The sequence below is a fragment of the Macrobrachium nipponense genome, chromosome 3, assembly GCF_015104395.2.
Source record: "Macrobrachium nipponense isolate FS-2020 chromosome 3, ASM1510439v2, whole genome shotgun sequence".
NCBI classification, from domain to species: domain Eukaryota; kingdom Metazoa; phylum Arthropoda; class Malacostraca; order Decapoda; family Palaemonidae; genus Macrobrachium; species Macrobrachium nipponense.
Genome location: NC_087202.1, coordinates 120,220,097 through 120,247,596, shown reverse-complemented (window position 1 = coordinate 120,247,596; position 27,500 = coordinate 120,220,097). Strand labels below are relative to the sequence as shown.

At 36.3% G+C, this 27,500-nt stretch overlaps 2 protein-coding genes across 6 annotated transcripts in view; one reads left to right on the top strand and one right to left on the bottom strand.

Moving 5' to 3' along the window:
* The window catches only part of LOC135222008 (palmitoyl-protein thioesterase ABHD10, mitochondrial-like), a 275,017-nt gene extending 263,640 nt beyond the window's left edge, over nt 1-11,377 (top strand). The window contains exon 6 of the mRNA XM_064260135.1: nt 11,248-11,377. Within this exon, the coding sequence (XP_064116205.1) occupies nt 11,248-11,352 (105 nt within the window). The 3' untranslated portion in view covers nt 11,353-11,377. The remainder of the gene's footprint in view (nt 1-11,247) is intronic.
* LOC135222007 (forkhead box protein O-like) overlaps nt 5,252-27,500 on the bottom strand; it is a 726,710-nt gene continuing 704,461 nt past the window's right edge. For all 5 annotated transcript variants that reach the window (XM_064260128.1, XM_064260129.1, XM_064260127.1 and 2 more), the window contains one exon: nt 5,252-13,338. The gene's annotated coding sequence lies outside the window, so the exon portion shown is untranslated. The remainder of the gene's footprint in view (nt 13,339-27,500) is intronic.

The following is a 27,500-nucleotide window of genomic DNA, read 5'->3' as shown; positions in this document are numbered from 1 at the left end:
TACGTTGCCTATGTATAATTAGAAGATGGGATCTGTTTTCATTGCTTGAGGATTCGGGGAGGATTTAGGAGGAGTCAGGATTGGGGGTGACGTCCTGGAAGTGGAGCAGGATTTGGTTGAGGTGAGCCAGGATTGCGATCTTATTGGTAGATCAGGACTTGATGAAGGGGTCCGCTAAGAGGAGCGGAGGGAGAGGGGGGCAGGGATAAGAGGAAGAGGAGGAGGAGGAGGAGGAATAGGAGGCCTTCCACAACCATCAGTTCTCTTATGAATTAGTGTGGCCCACTGGCGAATTCACCAGAGAACGCGTTCGTAAGATTTCGTCTCGTCGTTAAGAAACGACGTGGAAAGAACGTTGGTGAATGAAATGAGGCTGGTGCTCAACAGTTCCAGTATGTTTGGCGCCTGAATATTTCGACGTTTTATGTTTATTGTAAAATTTCTTTTATTTTTTTTGGGAACACGTGTTTAATTTTTCCTAATATACGAGACAATTCCGATCGAGAGACCTTATCCATCCTTCGAGAACGATTTTTTCCCCCTTTTTTTTGGAGGAATATGATTAAGGGCGTAAGTTTTTTTTTTTTGGATACTTTGAAACAAATTTGTTTGGTGATGGTCTTAAACATTATTTTTATTATCATCATCATCAATAATGAGGCTTATGTTTAAGAAACGCCTCCATCAAGCAACTCCCCGAGTGGAACTCGTTCCACAGTATTTAAGCGCTGGCTTAAATACTGTTGATTTGTACACTAAAGGTAAATTTTCTGGCCTATGTGTAAAGTATGGTATCACAGCTGTGGTTTCGGTTGCTCATGGACGGAGCTATGGAGGGGTTGTCAGTCACCCTTGATACTGCCTTGTGCATTCTATGTTAAGCCAGTGTTTTGTGAATGTTATTTCGAAAGGAAAAAATGAAGGGATGTGAAGTTTCCCGATATTTCATAGGTGGGCAATCTGGAGGTGTGAATTTTATCCGATTTGCCCCATAAATATAATCAGAGTGAGAGTTGTATTCTCGTAATGTTCTCGGTTCCATTGCCCAGACCTGGCCTACTCATGAACTGATTATGTTGGTGCCATCCCTCAAGGGTAGGGTAATGAGTGGACATTAGGGAATAGGCTCCTATGGTGACATCAGTAGACAAATGTTGTTCTAGGGACAGTTGAAACATTTTTAATCACCACCTTTTTTTTTTTATGCCAACTCACATGGACAGCTCTCAAACTGAGCCTCGTTCCCCTGGACTACTTAACTTTAGGGTGACAGAGGGAGATAACAGCCATGGTCAAAGGTCTTTTTTACAGGAGCTAAAAATAAACCTATCGTAACCATGGTAACAACGGCGTTTTCTTCCTTTAGAGAATGAAATGTATAGAATCGCATCATTATTTCCATTAAACTCTCCTGTTCTTCATTTCTAGATATTTCTAATTTTAAATCCATGAAATTCTTAAAAAGGACACGTAAAAAAAAAGTCGACACCCAACCATGGTTTTACCACAAATTTTGAGTGTTTTCTCCGCCTTTATGTACGCACATTCAATATTCAGACTTTTTCTATGGCTGAAATTTGGTCATCCCAACATAATAGCATTGTAATGTCAGGGGTTTTTGCAATACAGTTAGTTACAATTACTGGTCACATTGGCACTGCATGTGCCTCGTTATGGCAACAGTGACATCTTAACTAATAGTTCATTTATCACTTTTCATGTTGTTATGCTGTTGTTTGTTGAAAAGATTATTATTAAATTCATGTACTGGTTATTATGAAAGAGAAGTATTAGGGTTTTGAAGAGATAGAAATGTCCTTTTGGGGAAGGATCCCCCCCCCCCCCTTTATCTCTCTAGATTACAGGACAACGATAATTTTCAAAGACACCCAGTATAAAAAAAATGACCTAGAGCTGCAGTGATACCGAATACATAAGATTAGGGCAAGTTAAGTTGGAATGTTACCTTGCACTTACCACCTCACATACCCTGGGTATTTTTTTTACGGAGACCCTTCAAATCTAAATGGGAACTAGATGTGTACGTGCTCATATCCGAGGATCAGTTCGACCTCACTTTCAGTACCAGTGGTTATATCGTTGTAGTACCAAAATGTATATTAAAAAAATTATTATCCATACCTGTCGAAGCTAATGGATGATTAAACGTTTTTGTTTTGAAGATTAAAATGCATATTGCCGTGGCTACTATGACCGCCTAATTTCGTGATAACCTAATATTTCGGGTTTGGTACCGGAAATGGAATGTATTAAGAACATCAGCTTTCCGTTGTGGAATATGAACCCACAATCGCAAGGTTGCTTTGTTATGATATTTTTGAGGCTATTGATGTTGGATCCGTAACCTTGTTACCGCAAATGAAAAATAATGAATTTTTATACTGTATTATGGTTTGTAAAATTAACTCTAGGTTGTAACTGAAAAGCTTTTGATTACCGAGCTAATGTTTAATTTGATGCATTGTGTACAGATTAATTATCATTTGGAATGTAGATACAAACTGACAACTTTTGATTACCGAGCTAATGTTTAATGTGATGCATTGTGTACAAATTGATTATCATTTGGAATGTAGACACAAAGCACCCTAATTAAATTGTTGAAATCTCATGTGTCTCTTAGATCAAGCCAGAGTCGAACTTTAACAGGAGTTTTAGCGAGTGAATTGTGATATTAGGTTTGATTCCCGCGTCTTTTCACTTCAACAACAAATGAACTAGTCGTTTCATCTGTTGTTTATTTGCATCTTTCAAATCACCAGTTTTTAAAAAGATAGGCATATTTTACAAGCTTTGCTTTATTCAGGTTTCAAAAAACCCACAAGATACAAAAAGTAACATTTAAACGAGTCCTTATTGCTACTAAATTTATCTTTATTTTTCTTCTTCACAATATCAAATGATAGTTTGCCTAATTCTGTCATGTCTAGGAATGCAATAAATCTTAGATTAAGGATAAATGTTGGGGATAGAAGGAATAAATATACGTAGAATGAAAACTGTATGTTTGGATTAGAGTTCTAATCATTTAGAATAAGTACATTTTTAGAATTAGACACACTAGATGGCCCGATTATTTTTGTCATTCGCTAACAATTCCCGTTAAAAAAATTGCTTTGTATCCCAGACCAAAACCCCCTTGAAATGTCGCCGAGGTTTTAAGCATGATTATTAATGCATCAAGACATAATGCAATTAGTTTTCCTGCTGCTCCTCTCACTCGTCCAGTTGAGAGAGCAAGAGCGTTGAGGCGTAGTACTTATTCTTGCTTTATATTTGCCGAGTTGTTGCTCTTTAGGGGAGGTCTTGTGTGTTGAGAGAGGATGTTAATATTCTCTTCTCGTCTTATGAAAGAGTTTCAGTCTCTCAGCCAATAAGATCCTGAACCAAACCAAGCACAACTACTAGTGCTTTTGTTGTGGCCATCATGATGGAGCTGTAACTTGGTATGATAGTGAAGGAGCCTGAAGACGCGCTTTCAATCTTTGGCTCTAATTTTGCACCTGTTCAGATGCTTTGATCCTGTTACCGTGCCCCTCATTCTCTGGTCTCGTCAGGCTTAATTAAGAGTTTTCTCACCATTAAAGGTTGGATGGATATCTATCATGGTTCATATTCCTATAACATTCATCAAGAAGTTTGCTGACAAACAGGTTACTATGCTACGCTGTTATTTTGGGTAATTGTTAACTCTCACTTACTAGACCATTCGGTGGATTCCCCTTTATCATCTCAGATTATTTAAAAATTAACTACTTATCACAATCTTCAACACCATCAGTCAATCCTCCTTTTGAATTACGAGTAAGACCTCTGCAAAGCAAGACGTACTGAAGTTAGGTCATCTTCATTTCAGGACACGGGTCATCAGTTCTGATATCTCAAAAACATCTGATAGAGTTTGGCATAAGACTGTTTTTAGATTTCTTGCAAGACTTTACTTCTCTCTGCGAATTCATTTCTTGGTGTTTGTCCAACCACTTGCTGTCTGTTATTTATGAGACGTCTACTCCTTGTCATTTTCCAAATGGCATTCCTTAAGCGTCTGTTCTCTCAACACTTTATAAATGACCTTTTCCAGTATGCTTATTATCAGATTCATGCTTTTGCTAATAATTCAACGTTTCATATTGCAGTGCACTACACTTATCCTCAGTATGGAATCGCTATTTGATTTGTTCACGTGTTAACTCTGATCACAGTCTTACCCGAATCAGGATATTAAAATTTAATACAAATTCAGTGTCTCCAAGACAAAATTGCAACCAATCTTTTTTTATTCCATTCATGTTTTAAAAATTTTATAAAGACCAGTTTGTACCTAGATCCTATCTTATTTAAGGTTTGATTCCTAAATTAAAGAAATATATTTTTCAGTTTTTCTCTTAAAATATCTGTTAAAGCTTCATGATTAACCTTTGTCGAATTCGGTTTCTCTTAAGTTTCATATCTAATACACAAATATCAGGTTTAATGAGAGTTTTGTAAAAAAAAAATTTGTACAGTATTGCAGAATTAATAATTAGTTTGGGTCTCTGTAGAGGTAACTATTAATACAAATTCGGTGTCTCCAAGACAAAATTACAACCATTTTTTTTTTTATTCCATCCATGTTTTAAAAATTTTATAAAGACCAGTTTGTACCTAGATCCTACCTTTATTTAAGGTTTGATTCCTAAATTAAGGGGATATATTTTTCAAGTTTTCTCTAAAATATCTGGTAAAGCTTCATGATTAACCTTTGTCGAATTCGGTTTCTCTTAAGTTCCATATCTAACACAAATATCAGGTTTAATGAGATTTTTGTATAGGTTTTTTTTTGTAAAGTATTGCAGAATTAATAATTACTTTGGGTCTCTGTAGAGGTAACTATTTTTTTTATATCCTTCATACCACTGACCTTGGAAATATGAATTTATTTAATCCTATTTTGCAGTTTTTTCTTTCTTTGTTCTGAAGTGGGTAGTACCTTTATATATATATATTTTTTATTGTGGTGAAAGCCAGGTGAAGATAATTTTTACATTTATCCTGGTGTTTCACTTCTTCATTAATATGCATTAATCAGGGTCTCCCTTTATAGTATATATATGGCGCAGCTGTAATGTACATGATGTATTCTACATGCCATTTATTTTGTAGCTTTATATTATTACTCAATAAATAACATTTCTAGAAATTTTGGTTACCTTGAGAGTGTAACTAGTTGAAGGTTAAATGAAATGAATAATCCTATACTTCATACATTTTATTGTTTGGCTGCATACAGTCAACAGATGACAACATCGAAAGCTACACTTTCTTTGACCAACCTTCAACCCCTTTTGCCTCCAAACCTTGGCTGTTTATATTGTGTACATATTGTGTAGCTGATTAAAGTGGTGAACTTGAATGCATCAGTGTACATGTGACTGGTTCTGCCATGAAGTGTAATGTTGTATGCATGTATGTAAGGCTTTCAGTTTTACTTAGAATAAAATGTGTCCTGAGATCTGCTCTGGTCTCTTCTGCATGACTTTGCTCTTGACCAGCCAGGGAAGTTCCCATGTTGTGTCACTCGTCCAAGGTGGGTGGTACCTTGAGCTGCAAGAGTCTTCCATACCTTTCCAACGAGAGTCTCTCCCTTCACATGCTAACTCAGAATATGCAAGACATAACAAAGATAAATCATTTGCGATTTGCAACACAACAAAAGAAATATATAGAGATCACTGGCGACATCAGCAATGAGGATATCCCAAGCACGGTTTTATTTTTTAATAAAACTTTTTTTTTTTTTGCTTTTTTTGTTTTTTTCCAGACGAGACAGGCGCCCTTCCAGGCACATAGCCCATCGGTCTGGTGACCTTGCCATGTTTCCATAGACTTCTGTTTTCACCAAATTTACCTGATATTAATCACGTACGCATGTGCGTTAACACAATTATTTTATATACCCTGTCTTTGCCACCAATCGGAATACTCTGACGAGCTATTCGGATTTCCGCAACTCATATACAGCATATTTCTTTATGAATCAGCCATCGAAATTGTTGTATACTTTCTTTATAAAGAAGCCAATTGTGCATTATTCATAAATCGCAAGCCAAAATGACGACCACGCCGATCTTACAGTTAACTTAAATTAAGTACAGAAAATATAAAATCTCCGTGTATTCTAAACACAACGCGACCAATCTCACAGAGGGGCGATGTCTCGTCATTTTGGTACTTTAATAATGACATAAAACCTATACACTATTTACAACAAGGAATACAGTATTCTCCATGGAACTCAAAAAAAAAACATAATAAAATAAAATAAAAACAATGAAACAGCACAGAGGAACTAACATACAAGCTCTGTATAGTAAGAAACTAGACTACTATGTATACTATTTTAATTTCTTATGCCATTTTGGGCTACTTGGACTTATTACATTCAAATGTGCTTCACAGTTCCCAACTATAACATTCTCATCTGACACCAAATGTGGAATTCCCTATGGTATGACACTTTTAAATATTAACTGGAAATATCTCTACAACTTAACTCCAAGGCAAGCTTATGATATAAGCTTTCTCATCAATTCTGAACTAAATCCTGTAGGTAAAGGTCGAACATAATGCTTTTTTTATTTTTTATTTATTTAATTTGCTTTAAAAGAGTAGAGTATGCAGTGATGATAACGAATGTTGTAAAAATGACAAATAAAAAATATTAAAAATGAATATTACATTCTCAGTTCTATTTCATTTTTAAACTCGGGTCTGTCAAACACTGTGCTAAAGGCTTCAAAACCACAGAATCAGAAAACATTGTTTATTCTGGAGCGTGTGCTGTAGCAGCCATAGATTCGTAATTGATGTCTCGTACATTTTCTTTAAGTATACATTTTGTTAATATTACCGTATCACGAGTCAAGTAATGATTTTCTCTTAGAATTTTTCATCTCATGATGTTCTTTAGAGACAAATGAAGTGGTCTGATTCCTCGCTTTGAGGATTCTTATGTAAAGGCAAAAGAACTGTATAGGTGCCCATACATATACTACTAAAGGGAAATAAATATGCACTGGTATCCAACAAGCACAACTTGGCGATTCTCAGTTCTACTCTTTCTTGGTGCTCTGATCCTTTGATTATACATTCTTAAAAAAATTCAGAATGGAAGCTGACTTTCGCAAGTTATTCAGGATAATAATGAAAGAAATGGTGGGACGTTCTCTTCATTTCAGTAAGGTTTTTAATGCGTAGATTAAAACCTTAACTTGTATTTTGTGTAAACTATATTAACAAAATTGTATGCAGTGCGTAAAGCAGCGACCAATCCCAAGGACATACCATGCATTTGTATTAAAGTCTAACCAGACCACTAGGTGGAAGGTCCTTCTGTCTGCTCACTGTAGTAAACAAATTAAAAACGGCATAATCTTTAGCATACCTACATAGCTTTGGGTGTATTTCATGATTTCCATTCCTTGATGTTAGGTTATTCTCAGGAGAAAAAAGGTTTTACTGTCATATCCTCAGGTTAATTCGCCCTGGTTCGTGCAAATTTGGCACATGAGGGGTAGTGTGCTGATTGCATGTTTCATGTGGTATAGACAGGCTAATTGCTTTCTGTAGACTCGAGGATGTCATCACAGTTATCTTCCTTAAGCATATTTACGTTTATTTCTTTACATTGCAGTTATGCACAGGCTCCTTCGCACCTTCTTTTTCCACTTGAGAATAGTTAAAAAAGAAGTTGAAGAAATGTAATGAATTTAACGGCATGTCATGTTTACTTCCTTGTCAAATTTTTGCAATGCAAACCAAGCGCAGGAACACTTTGACTTACAATGCTTTTTTTTTCTGAGATAAAGAGACACGTCTGTAGGCAAGGACTAAAATTACTAGCAGGAGGGTATGTATGTTTGTGTGTTAGTAATTAGCTACAAAATAACATTGACCAGCGACATGTACATTTCATGTGAAAATAGGTGGATGGCAGGGAGTCACAATAATGCTTGCCATTTTTCTGGAAAATGTTTATTAGAAATTATATTTTTGGCATATTGTACAGTTTGACTGGTGTAATGATAAGTTTTGTGCTCAGTAGTCATCAAAGAGACATGAAAGAGTTACCTATGTCTATAGTTTAATATTGTTCGCTGTGTGTTTCCCAGTTCGCCTTAGGTTTTGAGGTTATTGAAATATTTCCAAAATTGATGCTTGTCATTCAGAATTTACGCTTCCCTTGCTGATTTTGTTTATCAGAATAATTCTCTAGAAATATAAAAATTGTAATTTAAATGGTAATTGTGTTACATGACGTTTTAGCACGAACGAAATTACATTTCCTTTTGTTGTGTAACCATCTAATGTAGAGATGAAACTGCCAGTTGCAAGTGACTGCAAGATGAAAAGTTTTGGTATTGAGAGTATAAGAAAAAAAAAAAAAAACCTAGGTTTACTTAGGAGGGGACATATCAGGTTTGCGTTGAGGATGTCTGGATAATCGTGCGAAATGCTCAGTATTTAGGGTTTCTTCAACTTGTATTCGAAGTATTTAGGGGTTCTTCAATTTTTATTAGTTAAACAATTGATCTTGTAAACTTTGTCGTAGAATGCCTCATTTTTTCCAGGTTTGGAAATGGACACGTCAACCGAAATTTAAGCAGTAATATTTATCTTTTTTCGTGCTTGAAATTATCTGAGAAGCCCACCATGTATAAAAAAAACCATGCTGCCTTATGAGTCGCTGTTTCCTGCTTCTACCTGTGGTAATTGCAGAAATTAGCAAGGTGATGACATGAAGCCACAATGATAAATTTCATTATTTTCATGCTTAGTTAGAAGAAACCTCATTAATAAACTACTTCCATTGTTACATAGGCCTATCTTCCTTGGGTTCCAAAGGAGAAATTGCGTGTTATTATCAAGATCTTGAGATATTATTGGAGCAGTTTTCATTGGCAAACTCTTGGCTAGAGCGTTTTGTTCAATATTGTGTTAAAATTCGTAGTTCATTAGGAAATCATGACTTACTACCAGAATTTAGTGAATTATTCTTCATGATTTTATCCAGTTGCCTCCAATTCTCAAACAGTAAGGAATGGCTGGACTCATAAAATATTGTATTGTCCGCCATGATTATCAGCTTAAGGGAACAAGAAAAAATTGTTACCAAGTCCAGGGTACCTTTTAACAGTTTTGCATTAAGTCAATTTTTTGGTAACAGTTTTAAAATAACTTTAACTTCCAAATATGTGACCCCAAATTCATGCGCAAGTAGAATTTGGCAAACATTTCATATCTGAATGATCGATATCGTTCCCTGTCAATGATATTGAAATTTTACCATAGTCTAATTTTGTATTATGAAGCACAAAGTAAAATACTGTCCTTGGAAATACTTTGTCGATTATTGTTTGGGAAAACCACATTAATTGATTTCAGAAGGTTGCATTTTGCATTTACTCACACCACTATATGACAGGTATGTAATCCGCATCACTTGTTGGTCATTGCCAATGCAGGCTTTTTTTTTGTGTATTCAGGCATGTTGATTTATTATTCATACTCCCATTGGGTTAAGATAAGTAAGACATTACGAGTACATTTTTTTTAATCTGATCATCATTTTACATACTCTATTCTGCTAAGTGTAGAGAATTTGAAACTGAAACAAAAACAGTATTGATTAAGAATTCTATCAATTGGAGGAAGGGGGAAACATCAGTAGCAAATTATTGAGGGTTTATACATGAACACAGTAGTGGAAAACAAGAGTTCCACGTGTGATTGTGATTTTTATGATCAGTCAAAACTTAATAGTATAAAACAGTGAATTAGGCAGTTTTCTATCTTCTACAACATAAAAATTATGTACATAGGCATATACCCCTTTATGTACAAATGCCAAACAGCAAGCAATTTTACATAAAGACCGAGGAATCATAAATTTTCCTTTGTTATAGAAAAATGATCAACATGAGACTAATCTATCGACAAAGAATTGCTGTTCAACAAAACAAAACCGTAGTCTTCTGTAAACAGGTGGCTATGGCATAAAGATTATTGATTGCCTGTTCAATATACTGTACATTATCCTCCATCACAAACTGTCACTCTTATTACAACTAAAACAATTTCCTAAATTAAAAGTCCATTCTCTGAACTTATCTCCTTAGTAAACCTTCAAAGACGAGTATAGGGAAGCAGCTTTAATCAATCTTAGGGCAAGTTCTGAATACACTGATGAGAAGGCTTAATATAATGGTAACTCTTTATGTCTCTTTATGTATGGCTTATCTGATCTATACGTAAATCTGGAATGATTGTCTATATTACACCTAGGAGTCCTCAATCCTAGTTTTTTCTTTCCTTCCAGTCATGACGATTGAAAATCTTGTGTAGGTACACCGATATTAAATTTAGTATATAATAGGTTGATTTTAAAATACGTACTACCATTTATCATGTGCATCACGTTATTTTCCATAATTAAAAGAATGGCCTTTATTTAAGAAATCTGAATGCTTTAAGTTTGTGTGCTGTCATAGATGAAAAAAAATTGCGTAGACTTTTAGGTTGTATATAACTGTGTTGATAACAAACGGATCATTTAAAGACGTGCTTTTGATAATATCAAATACTTATATCAGAACAAAATACATGTGTTGCTGCAAAAATTACTTTTCTCTTCCTGTTTATTTGAAAATACTTTTAAGTGTCATATGATACTAACAAAAATCCTATAAAAAGCTTAAATGTGATTAGTAAAATTTGGCCACTGCACCCATACAAGGAATTCACTAGAGTGAAAAATAAAATCTTGAGTTGCTCATATAGTAGAGAACAATGTCATAACTGAATATAACACAATATGAATAAATTGTTGTAATAGGGTCAGTGGGTAGTTATTTTTGGTTCACTTTTAATAAGTTGCAGCTTTCAGTTTACTTCAGTTTTGTTTGCTCACTGTAGACTTCTGGTAAGCGCCTTCTCTAATTGTGCATTTCAGCAATCCTTTTATTTGTAATTCTTGCACATACTTTACTGTAAAGCAGGAAGCGATTGCACATTCTTGATTTTGGGAGATAGTCATATTGATAAGTTTTAGGCAAGTACATAATTGGCAAGTTAGAATGCGTAAAGAATCCGCAGAATATTGCCGATTCCAAATTTATATTCATAACCCGATACACAAAATTTTTAATAGTTCTTTTGTGCAAGTTTAATCTATATTTGCAATTTCAGGAAATTCTGGATAAGTACGGTCATCTAAACCATCTGCGAAATATTAAGCCTTATGTCAGTGAATTCTATGCATCAGCCCCAGATTTTCTCAAGTTACTACAATGAGGATAACGTTTCGTAGTAAGTACAGTTCTCGGTATGCTGTGGATAAAAGCTTTTCAAAGAGAGTCTGCACATTTCCCTATCATTTGGAATGCAATCACTTGATATTTTTTCAGTATATTCATATATACATACATGCGAATATATATACTGAATGCAGTATATATATGTACATATGCATATGTATACATATTAACTAGATAATTATATATATTTTATATATATATATATATATATATATATCTTTCGCCATTCCAATGAAATTTTCCATTTGCCTATTATAAAGAAAAAGTTTCTTTTAATATTTAATTTTTGTACACTAAAAACAATTAGACATCAACGCGACCTCATGATCATTTTATGACGATGCTATACAAAAATCAATTATTTCCTACTTTTAGCTTATTTTACAGGTGAAAATTTACTGTAAAAGAAACTACAACCATTTAATTAGAAAAGTACTCAACATTATTAGCCATTAACCCATAACAGAAACGATCAGTGTTTTTCCTAATATCAGATAACCAGTTTTGCAAGGTCTGAAAAAGAAAATACATGTAAATAACATGGAATTTGTGGCTAAATTGGGGCTAAAGGTTTTCCCCACTTGAGATTAAGTACTTTGTAGCATTCTTCAAATGCTTTATGAAAATATAAAGGATCGCTTGCAAACTGTACTCCTAAAATGTCCTAACACGAAATCCGCTTTCCTGAAACTCACAGTGTATTATGAAAAGCACCATGATGTCACTTTCAGAGACGTCTATTAGTTCTTGTATGATAATCAAGGCATTCAAGTCTTGGGTCAATAATGTCCTGAAAGTGAAGCAAGTTTATATATATTTACACTAGCATGCCCGCTTCAAGTTTCAACATTCTCCACGATAAGCTTGATACAGCATGTTTATACAAACAGCAGGCACCAAAATACATCATCTCTTTAATTTTTTTAATTCCGTAGAGTGGACACATCAAACAGCTAAACCCACCATCAGATTTCCTTCAAAAGTTGACGAGGATGACCTCTAGAGCCATATTTAACAGAGTCAATTTCAGGCTTGTGCTGACACGTCATTGCCCGGCAATTGATGATGATGATGATGAAGGGGAGGGGAGAACTGCACCTGCTTTCAAGAGCTACGACTCCCCTAAATACCCCCTATCACAACACTTTCACAACGAATAGTTTCTCCTCACCATCAGTTATATTTATTTCCTACCATCACAACCGAGGGGAGGAGGACTTTACATCTTTGTTCATCCACAATAATTAAAACTGTATTTTCTATTCTCAACAAAGTGATTGTCCTTGCATTAAAACTCCTCTCTTGACTCATCACCACTCAGAATATATCACATCACATCCTAATCGTCCCTTCACCTCCACAAGTTTTTTAAGCCTCTTAGCAAGTGCACTAATGCAAGTCAACTGGAGCACAGTACAGGCATTTTTTTTTTCTCAAGACTACAGCATATAGTGTCATTTCCCTAATTATGTAAACACCTGAACTGGAGGAAATTAATTTTATTCACAGTGAACCCCCATCAAGCGCAAAAATGCAAACAATTCCTTTCTCGGCGAGGTAGATTAAGGATGTTCATCCCAGCTTCCGTTAACAAGCCCAATTAAGTTTGAGCACCTTACTGTCGTCTCATTATTTTCATATTGTCCTTTTATATTTTCATCACGTAACACACGGAATTTAAGAGTCCTATCCATAATTTCTATACACCACTACTAGTTACAAGTTGTCTGCGCCCATCTTGAGTGCTCCTTTCCCTAGAACTTCATAGGGAACGTTCCATGGTGCATTGCAGCCAAGGGGATAGAAGACAATTTGAATCAAGTTACTACCTTCATGAATGCCTTCTTTACTAACCGAAAACAGGGCGAGGAGTGATTGCGAGTGACCTCTAGCAGTGTAAGGTGATGAGTTAGGAGCTACCTAGCGGTCCGAAGGATTAGGTGCGTTTCTCGATGCTCCGTACCTAGAAGGATAAAAGAAAAATCAAATAAAGATTAGAGGGATAAAAGGATTAAGGGAAAATTTATAAAGATTAAAGGGATTATGGAAAATATAAATTATTAAAATTAATTTACATTTTTCCTGATACAAAATTATGCTTACATAAATGGAGTTTCTCGTGCAAGGCACACTTTGGTTGTCACTAACTAGAAAAACAAAATTCTAGAGTAGTCCTTACTCTAAATTTTTTTAATTGGCCTCCACTTGGCCTGCTCACCTGCATGATTAGGAGAGATCAGGACCTCAAGGGGTGGCAGAGGAGGATAATCTTCTCCATGAATGTATTGGTTCACGTCCCAGGAAAAATACAAATTATTTTTAAAATTTTGTATTTGTTCCAACGTGAATACAAACCTATGCTCTCATAAATGGAGCTTCTCTAATAGGTAGTAGGTCCTGTGTCAACGTCACACCTCCCAGAGCAGAGAAGTGGAGCGTAAGTGGATTAAGGGCGAGCAACTACATCCCGTGCCAAGAGCAGATTGGGCAGTCAGGGGTTGGAGTTAGTCTTGTAACCGGGGGGGACAGATGCTCCCCGCCTCTCCAATTGGCACTCCGTAAGGCTGAGTAAGGACAAGCGGGATTAAAATTCACCTTAACAGTCCTACCAGAGAAACACCTCGTCAACAGGAAGAAGGATAGGGATAGCACCCAGGGGTTGTTCAAGCAGCAGTTTGGTAACCTTCTTTGGTAAGGAGGACAAGACAGAACTTGTGCTCCTGCCGTTTTGGCAGCCCCTGGGTGCTATCCCTATCCTTCTTCCTGTTGGCAGGGTGTTTCTTTGGTAGGACATGCTAAGGTAACTTTTAATCCCACTTGTCCCTACTCATCCTTGGGGATTGCTGACTGTCCAATCTGCTCCTGGGGGAGCTGCTAGGACGGGATGTAGCTACTCCCCCTTAATCTACTTATGCTCTACCTCTCTGCTCTGTTGCAGCTCCAGGAAGATCCCCTGATGCTGGGAGGAACTTAGAGAAGCTGATGAGACCATGAAGGAGGTGGGTGATGTGATGGAAGGGGACCTAACATCAGTTCCCCATATCTAAATGTTGAGAGCGAGACCCATCTATCCTCTGCTACTTGGCCGGAGAGAGGGAGGAAAGGCTTGCTGAATCTGCTCTTGACCTCTTCTTGCTGGCTTCTCACTCACTTCTATCTGGTCTAAGGGTGGGGACAAAGGACGGGACAACTGGGAGGATCCTTTGACCTCCCTGGCCACCAAGTGGTAAGTAGTGGAAGATAATGATGGTGGCTCTCTGAAGATTACCTGCTGATGCCTGCTGGAGTGGTTGACAGCCTTTAAACCAGATATTCAGGACTTATTGGCTACATCCTTGATGAGAGGGGCTCACCTGCTAATGGTCAAATGAAAGGGGCAGAAGTTCCTGCAAGTGGTGTCACTGGGGGAGGTGGTCTTGGTGATGGCAGAATAGTCAGAGGGCAAGGACTATGTGTGGCCTCCCTGAAGGAGGAATTGCCCCTCAGAGAGACCACTGGAGGATCTGCCACCCCACACATCTTCACAATTGGCCTCTCTCTTTGACATGAAATACAATGTTTATGGATCTACTGCTATCAGGGACATAAACTTACAACAGGACTTGCCCTTTCCACATGATAGAAATTGGTTTCATGTCCACCATGTTAGCCATGAAGCACAAGGAAGGAGCTAATACACATGGGTGCCAAACTACGAGCTGGGTCAAACAAAGGAAGATTATGAGTGTCATAACACAAAGAAATAACAGAAATGCCTACTTTGGATAGAAAAACTGTAGTGAAACTTCCAGGAATAACACACTGGGCTTTTGAATGGGCACATTCCACAATGGCCCTGCAGAAGAAAACACAAGATTTTGAACAAGTGATAAATACAAAGACAAATCTTGAGCTAAATGGGAAATTAACGCAGTGACAAGGGCATGGCAATGGTTGACAACAAAATGTAAGGCTGGCTCAGGTCACAGTGATAGCCGAGGTGTGCCTTGTGTGAGCATAGGTTCATATTCCTGGCAGAACAAATAGAAACATTTGAGGAAATTTCTTGAACTGTGAATGTGCCTTGTGCGAAAAACTCCATTCATAAAAGCGTAGGTTTATACTCCCGTAAGAACAAACAACAACATTTGTGGAAATTTCTTGCACTGCAAGTCTTGTTGAAATGTCCTGAAGGTTTTAATGATAGTTTGATGTAGTACTGTACTCTGTTTTTTTCCATCTGTCCATCCGCCTGTGGTGTTTTTGCATGGTAACGCTGTGTCCCGGGCTTTAAATAGTTACAATATGTGTAAGTTTTAGGTAAATAAAAGGATATCTGGGTGTACATTTGCAACTGAAAAGTGTTTTGATAATTTATTGTATGTGAATTACACCATTAATATTCGAAATAGGGTTATTATTATTGTTGAATGTAAGCTGAATGTAACTATCTAAAGCCTGGGCTGCAGTGTTACCATACGCATACACCACAGGCGGATGGACAGATGGAAAAAAACAGAGTATAGAACTTCATTGAGCTAGTGTTTGACGACATCACTTTCTCTTGCTGAAAAACACAGTTCAGACTGTATAATATAACAAAATACAGGAAAATATAACCCATCAAATCACTGTGCAAACAAATACAATAGTGGGCAAATTTAATTAAATCTTATAGATCTTATTCTATCCTACAGTGATACCTCACCTTTCATATATGAAGTATCCCTTCAGCACAGGCTAGATCGCCTGTTGAATATTGGTAAAATGATAGTTAACTGGTCAGGATGGAGGGAGAGAGGGAGTACTCCCTCCATTGTCTCAAGCATACCACTTCATTCTTTCTTTTGCCATCATCAAGTGAGGATGTAAGGGTAGCTGGCAACTTTAGTCTATGTCTCCCATGTTGGTACACCGAAGGGAGTGTACACCTTTCCTTCCATGTGGCAGTGTGTTTCTTGGACTTCATTAAAGTTAGAGAAGCACAGTAAGAGGAGGAAGAAGGCCAGGAAGATTTTGCTAGGTTCATCAGGGGGTATCACTCCTCCCAGCTACCTGCCACTGAATGGTTAAATCACCCATGATTTACAAACACGTTCATCGCTTGTCTGAGGAGTAGGAAGCCAATTGAGAATTTTCATCTTCTGAATGTCTGTGTAGGAAATCTGGCCAAATTTCAATATTCCAGGTAGTCCTTTGCTTCTTAATTTCTTAAAGTTTTTGATATGACGACTAAGAAGTTTGACAAGCCAAAGAAAAAAGAAGTGTTCTTGCCATTCTTCCTCCTAATCATCAACATCTAATCTGTTGTTGTCTTCATCCTCCTCTTCCCTAGACTCTCTTCCTCAGATTAGGAACCTGATTATGTTTCCTCACGGAAGGTGAGTAGAGGGCCGGGTTAGTGCTACAGGACATGGGGCCCTCCATTTCTCCCTCCCACAGTATGCTCTCCAGCTCACACTGGAATGGAAAGTTTGTTACATCTGTAATTGGTGTTGTAGAAGGGATTGTCATCAGTTTATTGCAGACTTCTCAGTCTTTTAGTACTGGTAATCTTCTTAGGCACGAAGATATGGTAATTCAGTTGTATTCCACAGTCGTGATGTTTTGAAAGAAGGGCCAATCCATCTCAGCCATGGAGGGCTACCAGAATGCACTTGCTCAAGTGTTCTTCCTGCATGTTGTTGACCTGTCCACCTCCCCAGAGACAGTGATGCCTGTTAGGAACTTTGAACAGTTGTACCCTTCTCGAGAGGTCAGGCTTCATGACGTTAAAACTTCAAAGCCTCAGGGCAGCCCTTCATAAACCCATCTTGGATGTCAGACAGGGATCTTATCCTTATAACTCTCTTCCTTCTAGCCCTTGCATAAAGCAAGAGAGTGGGGGAGTTGCATGAATTGTCATATCTCATCAGGCACTCACAGTTGGCACTCTCTCATTCTCTTTTGTTCTGGAATTCATGGCTAAGACACAATCCTCAGTTCCAGACCAAAAATTCAAGTCTCACAATTTCCTCCCCCTGAGGATTGTTGGAGTCAGAAAATAAATTGCTGTGTCTGGTTTACATCCTGGAATGTTACTTAACCCTTAGGAACGGGGATAAAGTCAATATGCAGCACCCCAGGCCGGTAAAACTTTGAGGTCAGCCAATTTAAAAAAAATCAATGGAAAGAGGAAGATATACAAATGCACACAGTGTAAGAAAAAAATTCTAAAAAATTTCCCCTACCTTCCACGGTTAGTTGAAGATGACTATTACAATCCCTTGTGGGGCCTCTTTTACTGCACAATCATAAATTGTACCAAGTTTAGCCAGTCTAAAAGTTGTCATTGGTGAATTATGGGCTATGGAAGTAATGGCGCTCTTTTGTGAGAATGGGACAGGTATTCAAGAAGACCATCTCCTTCTGGCTACGGAACATAGTCTCCGGACCTTACAAGTCCCCAATAGTACAGAGGACCCTCTGACCAAGTGTCCCACAGCTCATTAGAGTACTTTGGTTAGTGGGTGGGGGTGTAGGGGAAGAAGGAGGCTTTATGCCAAACTATTACCTGTTCTCCCTTCCACAACCCAGCCCACATACATTCGTGCCCAAGTACATGCTGGACCCAAGTGAGTGTGTAAGTGGCACTATGAACCCCTGTTCTACTAGTATATAATGTGAGGCCTTGTCTCCCCTTCTGTAACAAGTAGGGAGGGGAGGCAAAGTAGAGCCTTATCTAAAACAACGGATTCCATAATCCATTAAAGGTTGCCAACTGATGGTTCTTACTTCATAGAGGTGGCAACCGGTTCTTCAGGTTTAACCCAACATAGCTCTGGTCTGTATCAAGCAGAGCAGGGATGGAAGGGAGTAGGTCCCTTCTCTCTGGGGTGGTACCAACTGAGCAACAGTGCCCAGCCCTTGGGCTAGTGTCAGCAGAACACTTCCCTACCTGCCCTCCAGGGTGGAGTTGGCAGTGTGTCAGTGGAGCAGCACTGACCTGACTCCTGTGGCCAAAGGAGAGAATGAAGTGGTAGTGAAAGGTAAGTGAGGGATGGCCCCCCCTCTCTCTCTTCCCATCACCATTTAATTATACGTTGCTACCAAGATTCAACGGCCATTCCCGCTTGTGCTCAATGATACTTCATATATGATAGGCTTAGATCTGTATACTTAGAAAAAATACTAATTGCTTAAAAAATGTGTTGATTGCAAATTAGAAAACCTCTGTATAATTCATAAACGTTAATTTACAGCAATGCAAATATATACATGATAACAGCAAGTACCAGTTTTCTTCCACCTACATAAAATAGTACATAAATACAAAACATGTAAGTATGCCAAGACTGTTTCTAAAACTTGAAAAGGTGAAAGAAGCAAAGATTTTCATCTGAAAACCAGCATCCCCTTTGGTGCTTTTTCAATCCACAACTCTTGAGTAACGGCATTATCAACTCCATTATCATCACCATCCCAGCCATCAGCTTCCTTATCATCATCGAAGCCTAAGTCAATCATTTTTGCGGGGGAAGGGTACAGGGAACTGTCTTCCGATGTAACAAGAAGACGAATTATGTGATAAAAATTGCAAAACAAGATAATTACAATGGACAAAGAATTCACCCACCCAATCTCTCCCCCTCCCCCAGGAAACCATTAGAACAGAAGCGTCGAAAACACCCAGACAGGAACCGCCGAATGTTGGCAAGGGGGTGAGGGAGTGAGGTACAAACCAAAAGCAATACTAATGCTCTTGAAAGCAGGTAGTGTATGCATGTATGTATGTATGTATATATATATATATATATAGATAATATATATATATATATATATATATATATATATATATATATAATATGAAAGAGAGAGAGAGAGAGAGAATCTACTGTAAATTTTTATATACTTCATTAGTTACCACACTGCCAATATAAGTAGCTAGTAAATAAAAAGGAAGAAAACAGCAGCAGCAAAGAAACCAGTGCGAAAGGATCCAGCATTGACAATCAAGATCTGTTTACTTTAGATGTATATAATTTATGATAAAAGTTTAACTGAATAGACTAGTTATGATGAGATTCTTGAATTTTTCAAAGCTATGGCGTTATCAATTTTGACTGTAAAACATTCCAGTAAAATAGTAAATGAATTCAAAATTAACAGGAGGAAAGCTCTCAAGTAAAGCACTGAAATCCTGCAATAAACAAACTCCCCTTTTAGACCCAGATAAAGAGCGAGAAAGAACAAAACCTACACAATAACTCGAAACTCTTAGATCAGTGCGCCCAAGACCTTGTGGAAACTTTGCAAGATTAAAATTGACAGCAAACGCAAAACACGGCAGACAGGTAATATGGGGGATATTGCATTATTTACTGAGATTTAATGAAGTCAGTCCCAATGGTGATGGAGGGATATAGTCTTTTGGATGTGGGGTGGGGGGGCAGGGGGGGAAACAGTCTTTGAGAGGAAGAAGGGCCAAATAAAGGCGGATATAAGAATTTAAGAAAGACGGAGCAAAGCCACGCCAAGAAGACACGCTGATAGGCTGTACTTCGTTCAAGAGGAAATAGATGAAAATATGAATAAAGGAGCAAGTTTTGGACCATCCAAAAAGGAAAAGAAAAATATCCCCTTTAACACCAGAGAGAGAGAGAGAGAGAGAGAGAGACTCCTCTTCACTCGCCAGTTTGATGGAACAGTTAAAAGTACATGAAGTCCTACGACCATAAAACAAAATTAAAACTGCTCAACACTTCTATTTTCAAAAAAGCGTTCTTTTTGAAAGTAAACACCATCGCTCTGATAATCTCAGTGGACTGCATGGATATAACTTATTCTTATAAAGGGTTATCAACCTCAATACGAATAACCTATCAACTTGTGGTCACTGGAATCCATGAATTGCAAACGAACAGTTATCCCCGCAGTTGTGCATGTTATCAAATCAACATATATTTCGTATAAAGCGCCAAGATACCACATAAAATTCTCTCTCTCTCTCTCTCTCTCTCTTCTCTCACCGCAAAGTTGTTTACAATTTTACCAGGTCGTCACTTCATTATCCTGATGTAAGGGTTTCCGTTCGTAATAATCTAACACTCAACTGGATTAACTTTTGGGGAGAAAATATATCATCCTTTTCCTCGCTAGATAGTTTTTTTTTCTTTTTGTGTGTGTTAGTAGAAATCCAAGGTCTATTTGAACCGTGCCTTTGAGTGTCCTACTGCTGACTGTAATTCCTAAGTTGCCTATGAGTACTCCGTTATCATCCTCATTGTGGTAACTTCTCATGAAAAACAATGACACACTCAACAATGTGCATGCATTTTTGACTATGTAAAGTACTCTCGTAATAATAATTTAGATTAAAATATAACTTGGATAACTGTCTGTTTCTCTACTTGCAAAATAACGATGAGTGAAAAGCTTTGCTTCTAATAACGATATTATCCAACAATTAAGAGAGCAAAACAGCGTTCGTTCATTGTACCACTCAGTAGTATATATTTCCGTCGAAAACGTCGACGAGCGTTACAAAACAAGTTAAACGGTACTAAATATATATTAATACTGATATGAAAGAGGATCTCTGTAACACCTCCCCTCCCCACAAATGAAAAAAAAAACACACAGAACATGCAAGAAAGAGCCCAATGGATTTATAGACCTATCTGGTTATTGGGACAGGAGATGATTTGCCAGTAGCCCCCTTCACCTCCTCCTTCCAATAAAACGCCTCCCTCTCCCCTTTTCTCTTCGAATGCCGCTGGCCATTCCTCCCGCCACCGGAGAGTGAAATAAATAAGAAAGGAAAAAGAAAAAATCTTACATTTTGTACTGGAATAGTGGAGGATATGAGGCCAACTTACCGCTCCGAAACAATTATTTTCCCAGAGCCAAAATACACAAAATTAACGACCTCGATTCTTATTTAAAACTGTCCAGAAGAAAATTTGAGAGCCATATATCATTGTCTGGGAGCCGAGAATGGAAGTTAAGAGCTCCTATGGTCCCTTTACCTTCACTTCAACAGCGTAAACATGACCACCTCCGAAACACCGAGAGATGCGCTTCCCGGCTCCTCTACTACTTTCGCCCTCAAAAAAATACACAACGTCAATGTTCATGCAATATTGTGCATTGTAAAAAATGATCCATTAAAGATAAAATAGAATCCCCTAGAAAGCCCCCACGGGAACAACCTACTGGTGAGTGATAGTAGGAAGGAAGCCATTAGCGAGGGCATTCGGACGAGGCCCGAGCATCACTAGCCATCATCTATCTCACAGGCTATAAATCAAATGCTAAAATCCAGGACCAGGGCCACGGACACGCTCGTTTGTTTTGGCTCTCATCACATCACAAAACTACGTATACTGACCCTCTCCCTCTCAGTCTCTCTTTCTTCCGCGCACGCGCGTACGCAATCATCAAGTCTTAAAACAACTTTTCTTTTCTTAGCATCAGGAAAAGAAATACTCCTTTATAGTAAAGATTTTACAGACAACCTTCAGAAAAATGATTTAAAACGACGTATTATCCAATACAAAAGCTCGACATAGAAGTCAGGAATTGTATCATCTTCGGATACTAACACTTTCGACGAAATGGCTTCTAAGGCTGTTTACGAGCTGTCAACGGGATTTAGGCTATCTCTTCGTCAAACCGAGGATTTTCCGTGACATTAGTCATATATGAAGAAACGATTCTCTACATACTCAAGGAGTATGTCAACAATCATCTCCGCATATGTATGTATATTCAGTGCAATTCATACAAGTGGATTATTCTATACCATTAAAGAAACGTGGAAAATCAATCTCTCTCTCTCTCTCTCTCTCCACATTTTATATATATATATATATATATATAATAATAATAATTAATATATATAATATATATAATATATATATTATACATACACACACACACAAACAAACATACTCTATATACTTTCGCTTTCACCGCAGTATCTATGATAATAGTCTTATCATGCTGAAAATACAAACACGAAGTATCATAATCCTGATAATCTGTTTTATTCTTGTATATTATGTGTTTAGGACCCAGGAACACCAGAGGAGGACTAATGCACTGCAGTCGGTGGCATATTCTATAGGATAAAAAAATTTCTTTCACAAATTCTATATCGTGCCACACACTACAAACTGCGCATTAAGCCAAATTGTAGCACAGACATTAAAAAAAAAGTCGCAACAATGATAAAATAACATCTTGTGATTACAGTTTCTAACAACAGCGCTCTTTTAAAGCAAATTATTGGATAATAAGATGAGAAATTAACAATAATATACTAATACAAAAAAGAACGGAACAAAGAATTTATGGAAATTGACAATGGAAAACCTATTCCCTAACGCAGAAAAAGGGAGTAGATATAATAAAACCGTAGAAAAAACTAACTCACTCTGAAAATTCAAGTCGGCAAAGATAACAAAAATGCCAAAACGTGCAGAAAGCAGCGACGGTTCTACAGATCAAGTGTTCGACACTTACCACAAGAGCTTCATCGGCAATACAGACATAATGTCATCCAAGTAAGGGGGAATACAATCCCGCTGGAGATCGAAGAAACGATCACTCTTAAATTCAATCGGTCGGAAAACAACGCAATTAACATAAAAGCCCGGTTCAGGTGTCGAAGACGTTCCAGGAAGATTCGAAGGGCAACAGTTCAGTGGACAATGGAGACACTTCAATTCTCTCTCTCTCTCTCTCTCTCTCTCTCTCTCTCTCTCTCTCTCTCTCTCTCTCTCACATATATATATATATATATATATATATATATATATATATATATATATATATATATATATATATTATATATATATATATATATAGTTTTTCAGGTAGAAACTGGAATACTTTTATAACTGTTTCTCTACTACCTCAACTTTTGTCCCCTTATTTATATATATATAGTAGGAATAGGATTTATAACTGTTTCTCTACTACCCGTCAATTTTTCTTTTTCCCCTATTTTCATATATATATATTATAATATATATATATATATATATATATATATATATATATATATCTATATATTGTATACTATATAATATATATCTATATATTGTGTATATATCTATATATTATATATATTTATATCTAATATAATATATATATATATATATATTAGATTATATATATTCCATATAAATATATATAATATTATATATATATATTATCCATATATATTATATATATTATAAATATATATTACTATATATTATATAATTAGATATATATATATATATAATTATATTATCTTATATATATACTCCTATATCTATATATTCGATATTCTATATATATATATATCCATATATATTATATATATTAAATATATGATTATATATATATTATACATATATAGCGAAAATATATCTATTTATAGATATTATATAGATTCAATCCCTATAGATTATATATATAATTATTAGTATATAATATATAATTATATTTCTTATATATTAATCCTATAGATATATCTATCTAATATATATATATATATAATATGTATATCTATATCTATATATATATATATTATATATATATATATTATATATTATATAGATATAAGTATATATCTATAATATATATATATATATATATTATATATCTATATACTATTATATATATATCGATATATATATATATATATCTAGATTATACATATAATAGATCTAATATATATAGATATATATATATCTATATATATATATATTAGTATATATATATATATATTATATAGTTATAATATATATATCACAGGGAGAAACTGCAATAGCATTTATGACCTTTTGTCCACTAACTCAACTTTTTTCCCTTCTTTTCATATCTTACAATCTACGGAAGACTTTTCGTATGTTTACAAAAAATGTCTGGAAATGTCTATAATTTTTGTTGTTACCCAAATACTGTTAAGTATCAGAGTAAAATCCGTATCATTATCCGTGATTTCAAAAAACTTCAAAGCAACTGATATTCTAATGTGTGATACTTCAGTCGTTTTTCCACAAATCCGTTAAAAGGGAAACAGAGGAGCATTTTATAATCCGCAAAATTTGTAAAATATGATCTAAATCCGAGGAGACTTTATCTTAAATCTATGGAAAACTCATTTTACATCAAATTTTTTTTGTCAGTTGATGCCCTAACCAAGCATCAATAATAAGTCATTCCTCTGAACAATATTCCTGTCAAATTCGCAAAAACGCATATCGAACTCTATTTACAATTTTTAAATGCGTATCCAAAAAAAAAAAAATGTTCCAAACAAGCAGAAAGGAACATAACAATAAAGAACTGCAGAACATCCATAAGAAATTACGTAGCTACTATTCGTGGTACGAAAGTAAGGTCATCTTTGGCAAAACTTTCAGCCAGAGAACACCTTTCTCTGGTCTGCTCTGAAACAAAACAAAAGGAATCCAACAAACTGTACGAACTGAGACTCCAAAAAAGAAAAAGTGCATGGTCAGCATTCGAAAGCGAAATGTGCTGTAGTAAAAGAGCTTGTAGTCCCTTGAGCAATCTTTCAGGGAAAAGTTTTTTAATAGGTCGTTTTAGCAGGTGGACGTGTAATTGTCGGCCGAAAGACGCGTGACTAGAACACATAATAGCTCTAGAGATACTCGCCCCCTAATACCTACATACACGGCCGCACACACACCTAGAAGCTTCAAAACGGACATTATAATCATACAATGCGTCTGTGATGATTAAATATTTATAAGAAGGCCTCATAACCGTGAAACTCACGTCAGGAAATTCCTCCCATAACACAAGATACTGCTATCTGCGTCATCAAATTTCAGTCCAGATAAATCATTCTTACTTTTTTCTACATAGAAATGTCAAAGTGATTAAGCTGTATCTTCATAAAACAAGCAGTCTAAATTATGTTGAAGGGATAGTTTATTGTCTGGGCAGATTTTTTCCCGCAAACTGGCCTTTATTGTCTTAGAACACCTGATAGGCCTAATAGCTCACTTCCCCTCCGTTGGTCTACTTTGGGCTAATCTTAAACGAGATTCGACCTTGCTCACTCAATAATCATAAGGCATGTTATAGTGGAATGTAATCATAAAAAAAATAAATGACATTAGTTAACCAAATGTACATTTTTATTTTTACTTTCAGTTAAGGGTTTGAAATATCTTCGTTGGTATTTTGGGTTCCTGTTCAATTTCAAGAATTCGAGGATAACTGCTTTAATCCATGATGCTGAAAACGCGTTATCTAATTAAGTACAATTAATTCATAGTACTATACATTCACGGATAGCAATCAGTGATTTGGTGTCAAGATTCACTGTTGTTTGTATCAGTGGCGATAAACAAACTTTGTATTCAAGGACAGTGGCAGTGATTCTTATTGTGGTGTGCCTAGTTTCCAACTGTCATCACCTTAGTGATGATAAGTCAGCAGTTGTGAAAGAAAAATCTCGTACTTGATAATACGTAGGTGAACCCACGGGTACGGAAAATGTCTCCAATATCCGCATAAACTCTTTAATGAGTAAAACCTCGTTTGCAGATAAAAAAACAGAAAGGAATGGCATATTTCGAGTACATGAAAAATCACCACCTCTCCATTAGAGGAAATCCTACAAAATTTATTCCGCTCAATTTGTAATATGGCAAGAAAAATGCTAGCCTTTACAATCAATATTTCACACTAACCCTAAAGAACAAACAATTCTAAAGAAAACTGTCTTGAAATTAACCATTTTCTTCTCGTTAGGATGAGAGCATGTCAATTACAGTTTTTACTGATGACACTAGGAGAACTTCTCATTTTCATATGACAAGATTAACGCCTCTATGCAAAAAAACAAACTAAGGAAAGCATTAAGGCAATTCTCTGCATTATCCTCAAAATTAAAAATGCTATGGCAGTTAGTCAGCCACTGATAATGTGCAAAAGTTCACACTGCTGATAATGTGCAAAAGTTCACTATCTCATATCTGTGTCTTCATTCAAACATATCTATCATCACGAAGAGACGAAACGCATACCCTGTTAAAGCTAATCGAGAGAGAGAGAGAGAGAGAGAGAGCAGTATTTATTGGGATGTCATGAATTGCAAATCCCGAGTAACAAACTGCATAAGGGAGTCTAATAGAGGTTCATAAACGTGATTAACAATCAACTCTGATTGGATTTTATAAAAGATGATTGGAATTAATGTTCACACTGATAAATATGTTTCTCTCTCAGTATTATGGTTTCGGTCATCAGGAAGATCATTTATGATATCAGCTCATTAGCTATTCGGTCCAACATGAAGGCTCTTCTCTCATTATCATTATATAATTTTTTATTTAATATCTTTAATTTTTGCTTCCCAACCAACTCCCACCTCCCACCCCCCCAAAAGAAAAATAAAATAAAACTTGACATGATAATATTTACGCTCTCTTATCAACGGTACTATGGCTTCACTGAAATAATGTTTAAAAAACAAATAAAGCTAAAATTACGTATCGTTTCATCGAAGAGAAATTGTAAGGAAAGAATTAATTTTCTTATATATAAACACACATAGGCGCACATATTAATGTGTGGGGCAAATCATGAAATATATACAAATTCCACGAAGAAATGTTTTTCTTTTCGACGAGAAAAGGTCCAAAAGATCAAAATGTAAAAAGGAAACGGTGCAGCTCCGGGGGGCGTCACTCCCCACGGCCCTCGGGGACCCGAATTATCATACAGAAGTCATTTAGTGGTGTTGCGACCGCTGAATCCTACACATCAAGAACATATGGTTGTGATTTAGGAATTACTGGCTGAATTATGCTAACTACAAAACATATACAAAACGGCAACCCACTTGAAAGAAATCCTCCACGTTGCGTCGCGAGAGAGAGAGAGAGAAGAAGAAGAGGAGGAGAGAGGAAAATGGGGGAGAGAGAAGAGAAAGTGAAGTATGATACGGCATAACAAAAGCCTAATATATGACACGAGTGATGTAAAGGCAAGAATTTTCATAACCGAAATAAATGAATGAACGAAGGAAAATATTAAGCAACACGCCTGACATGAAAATATCACAAAGATGATACTAAACAAGTTCAAATTGAGTTTAATGAAATAATACACATACTACAATAATATAATTTAATA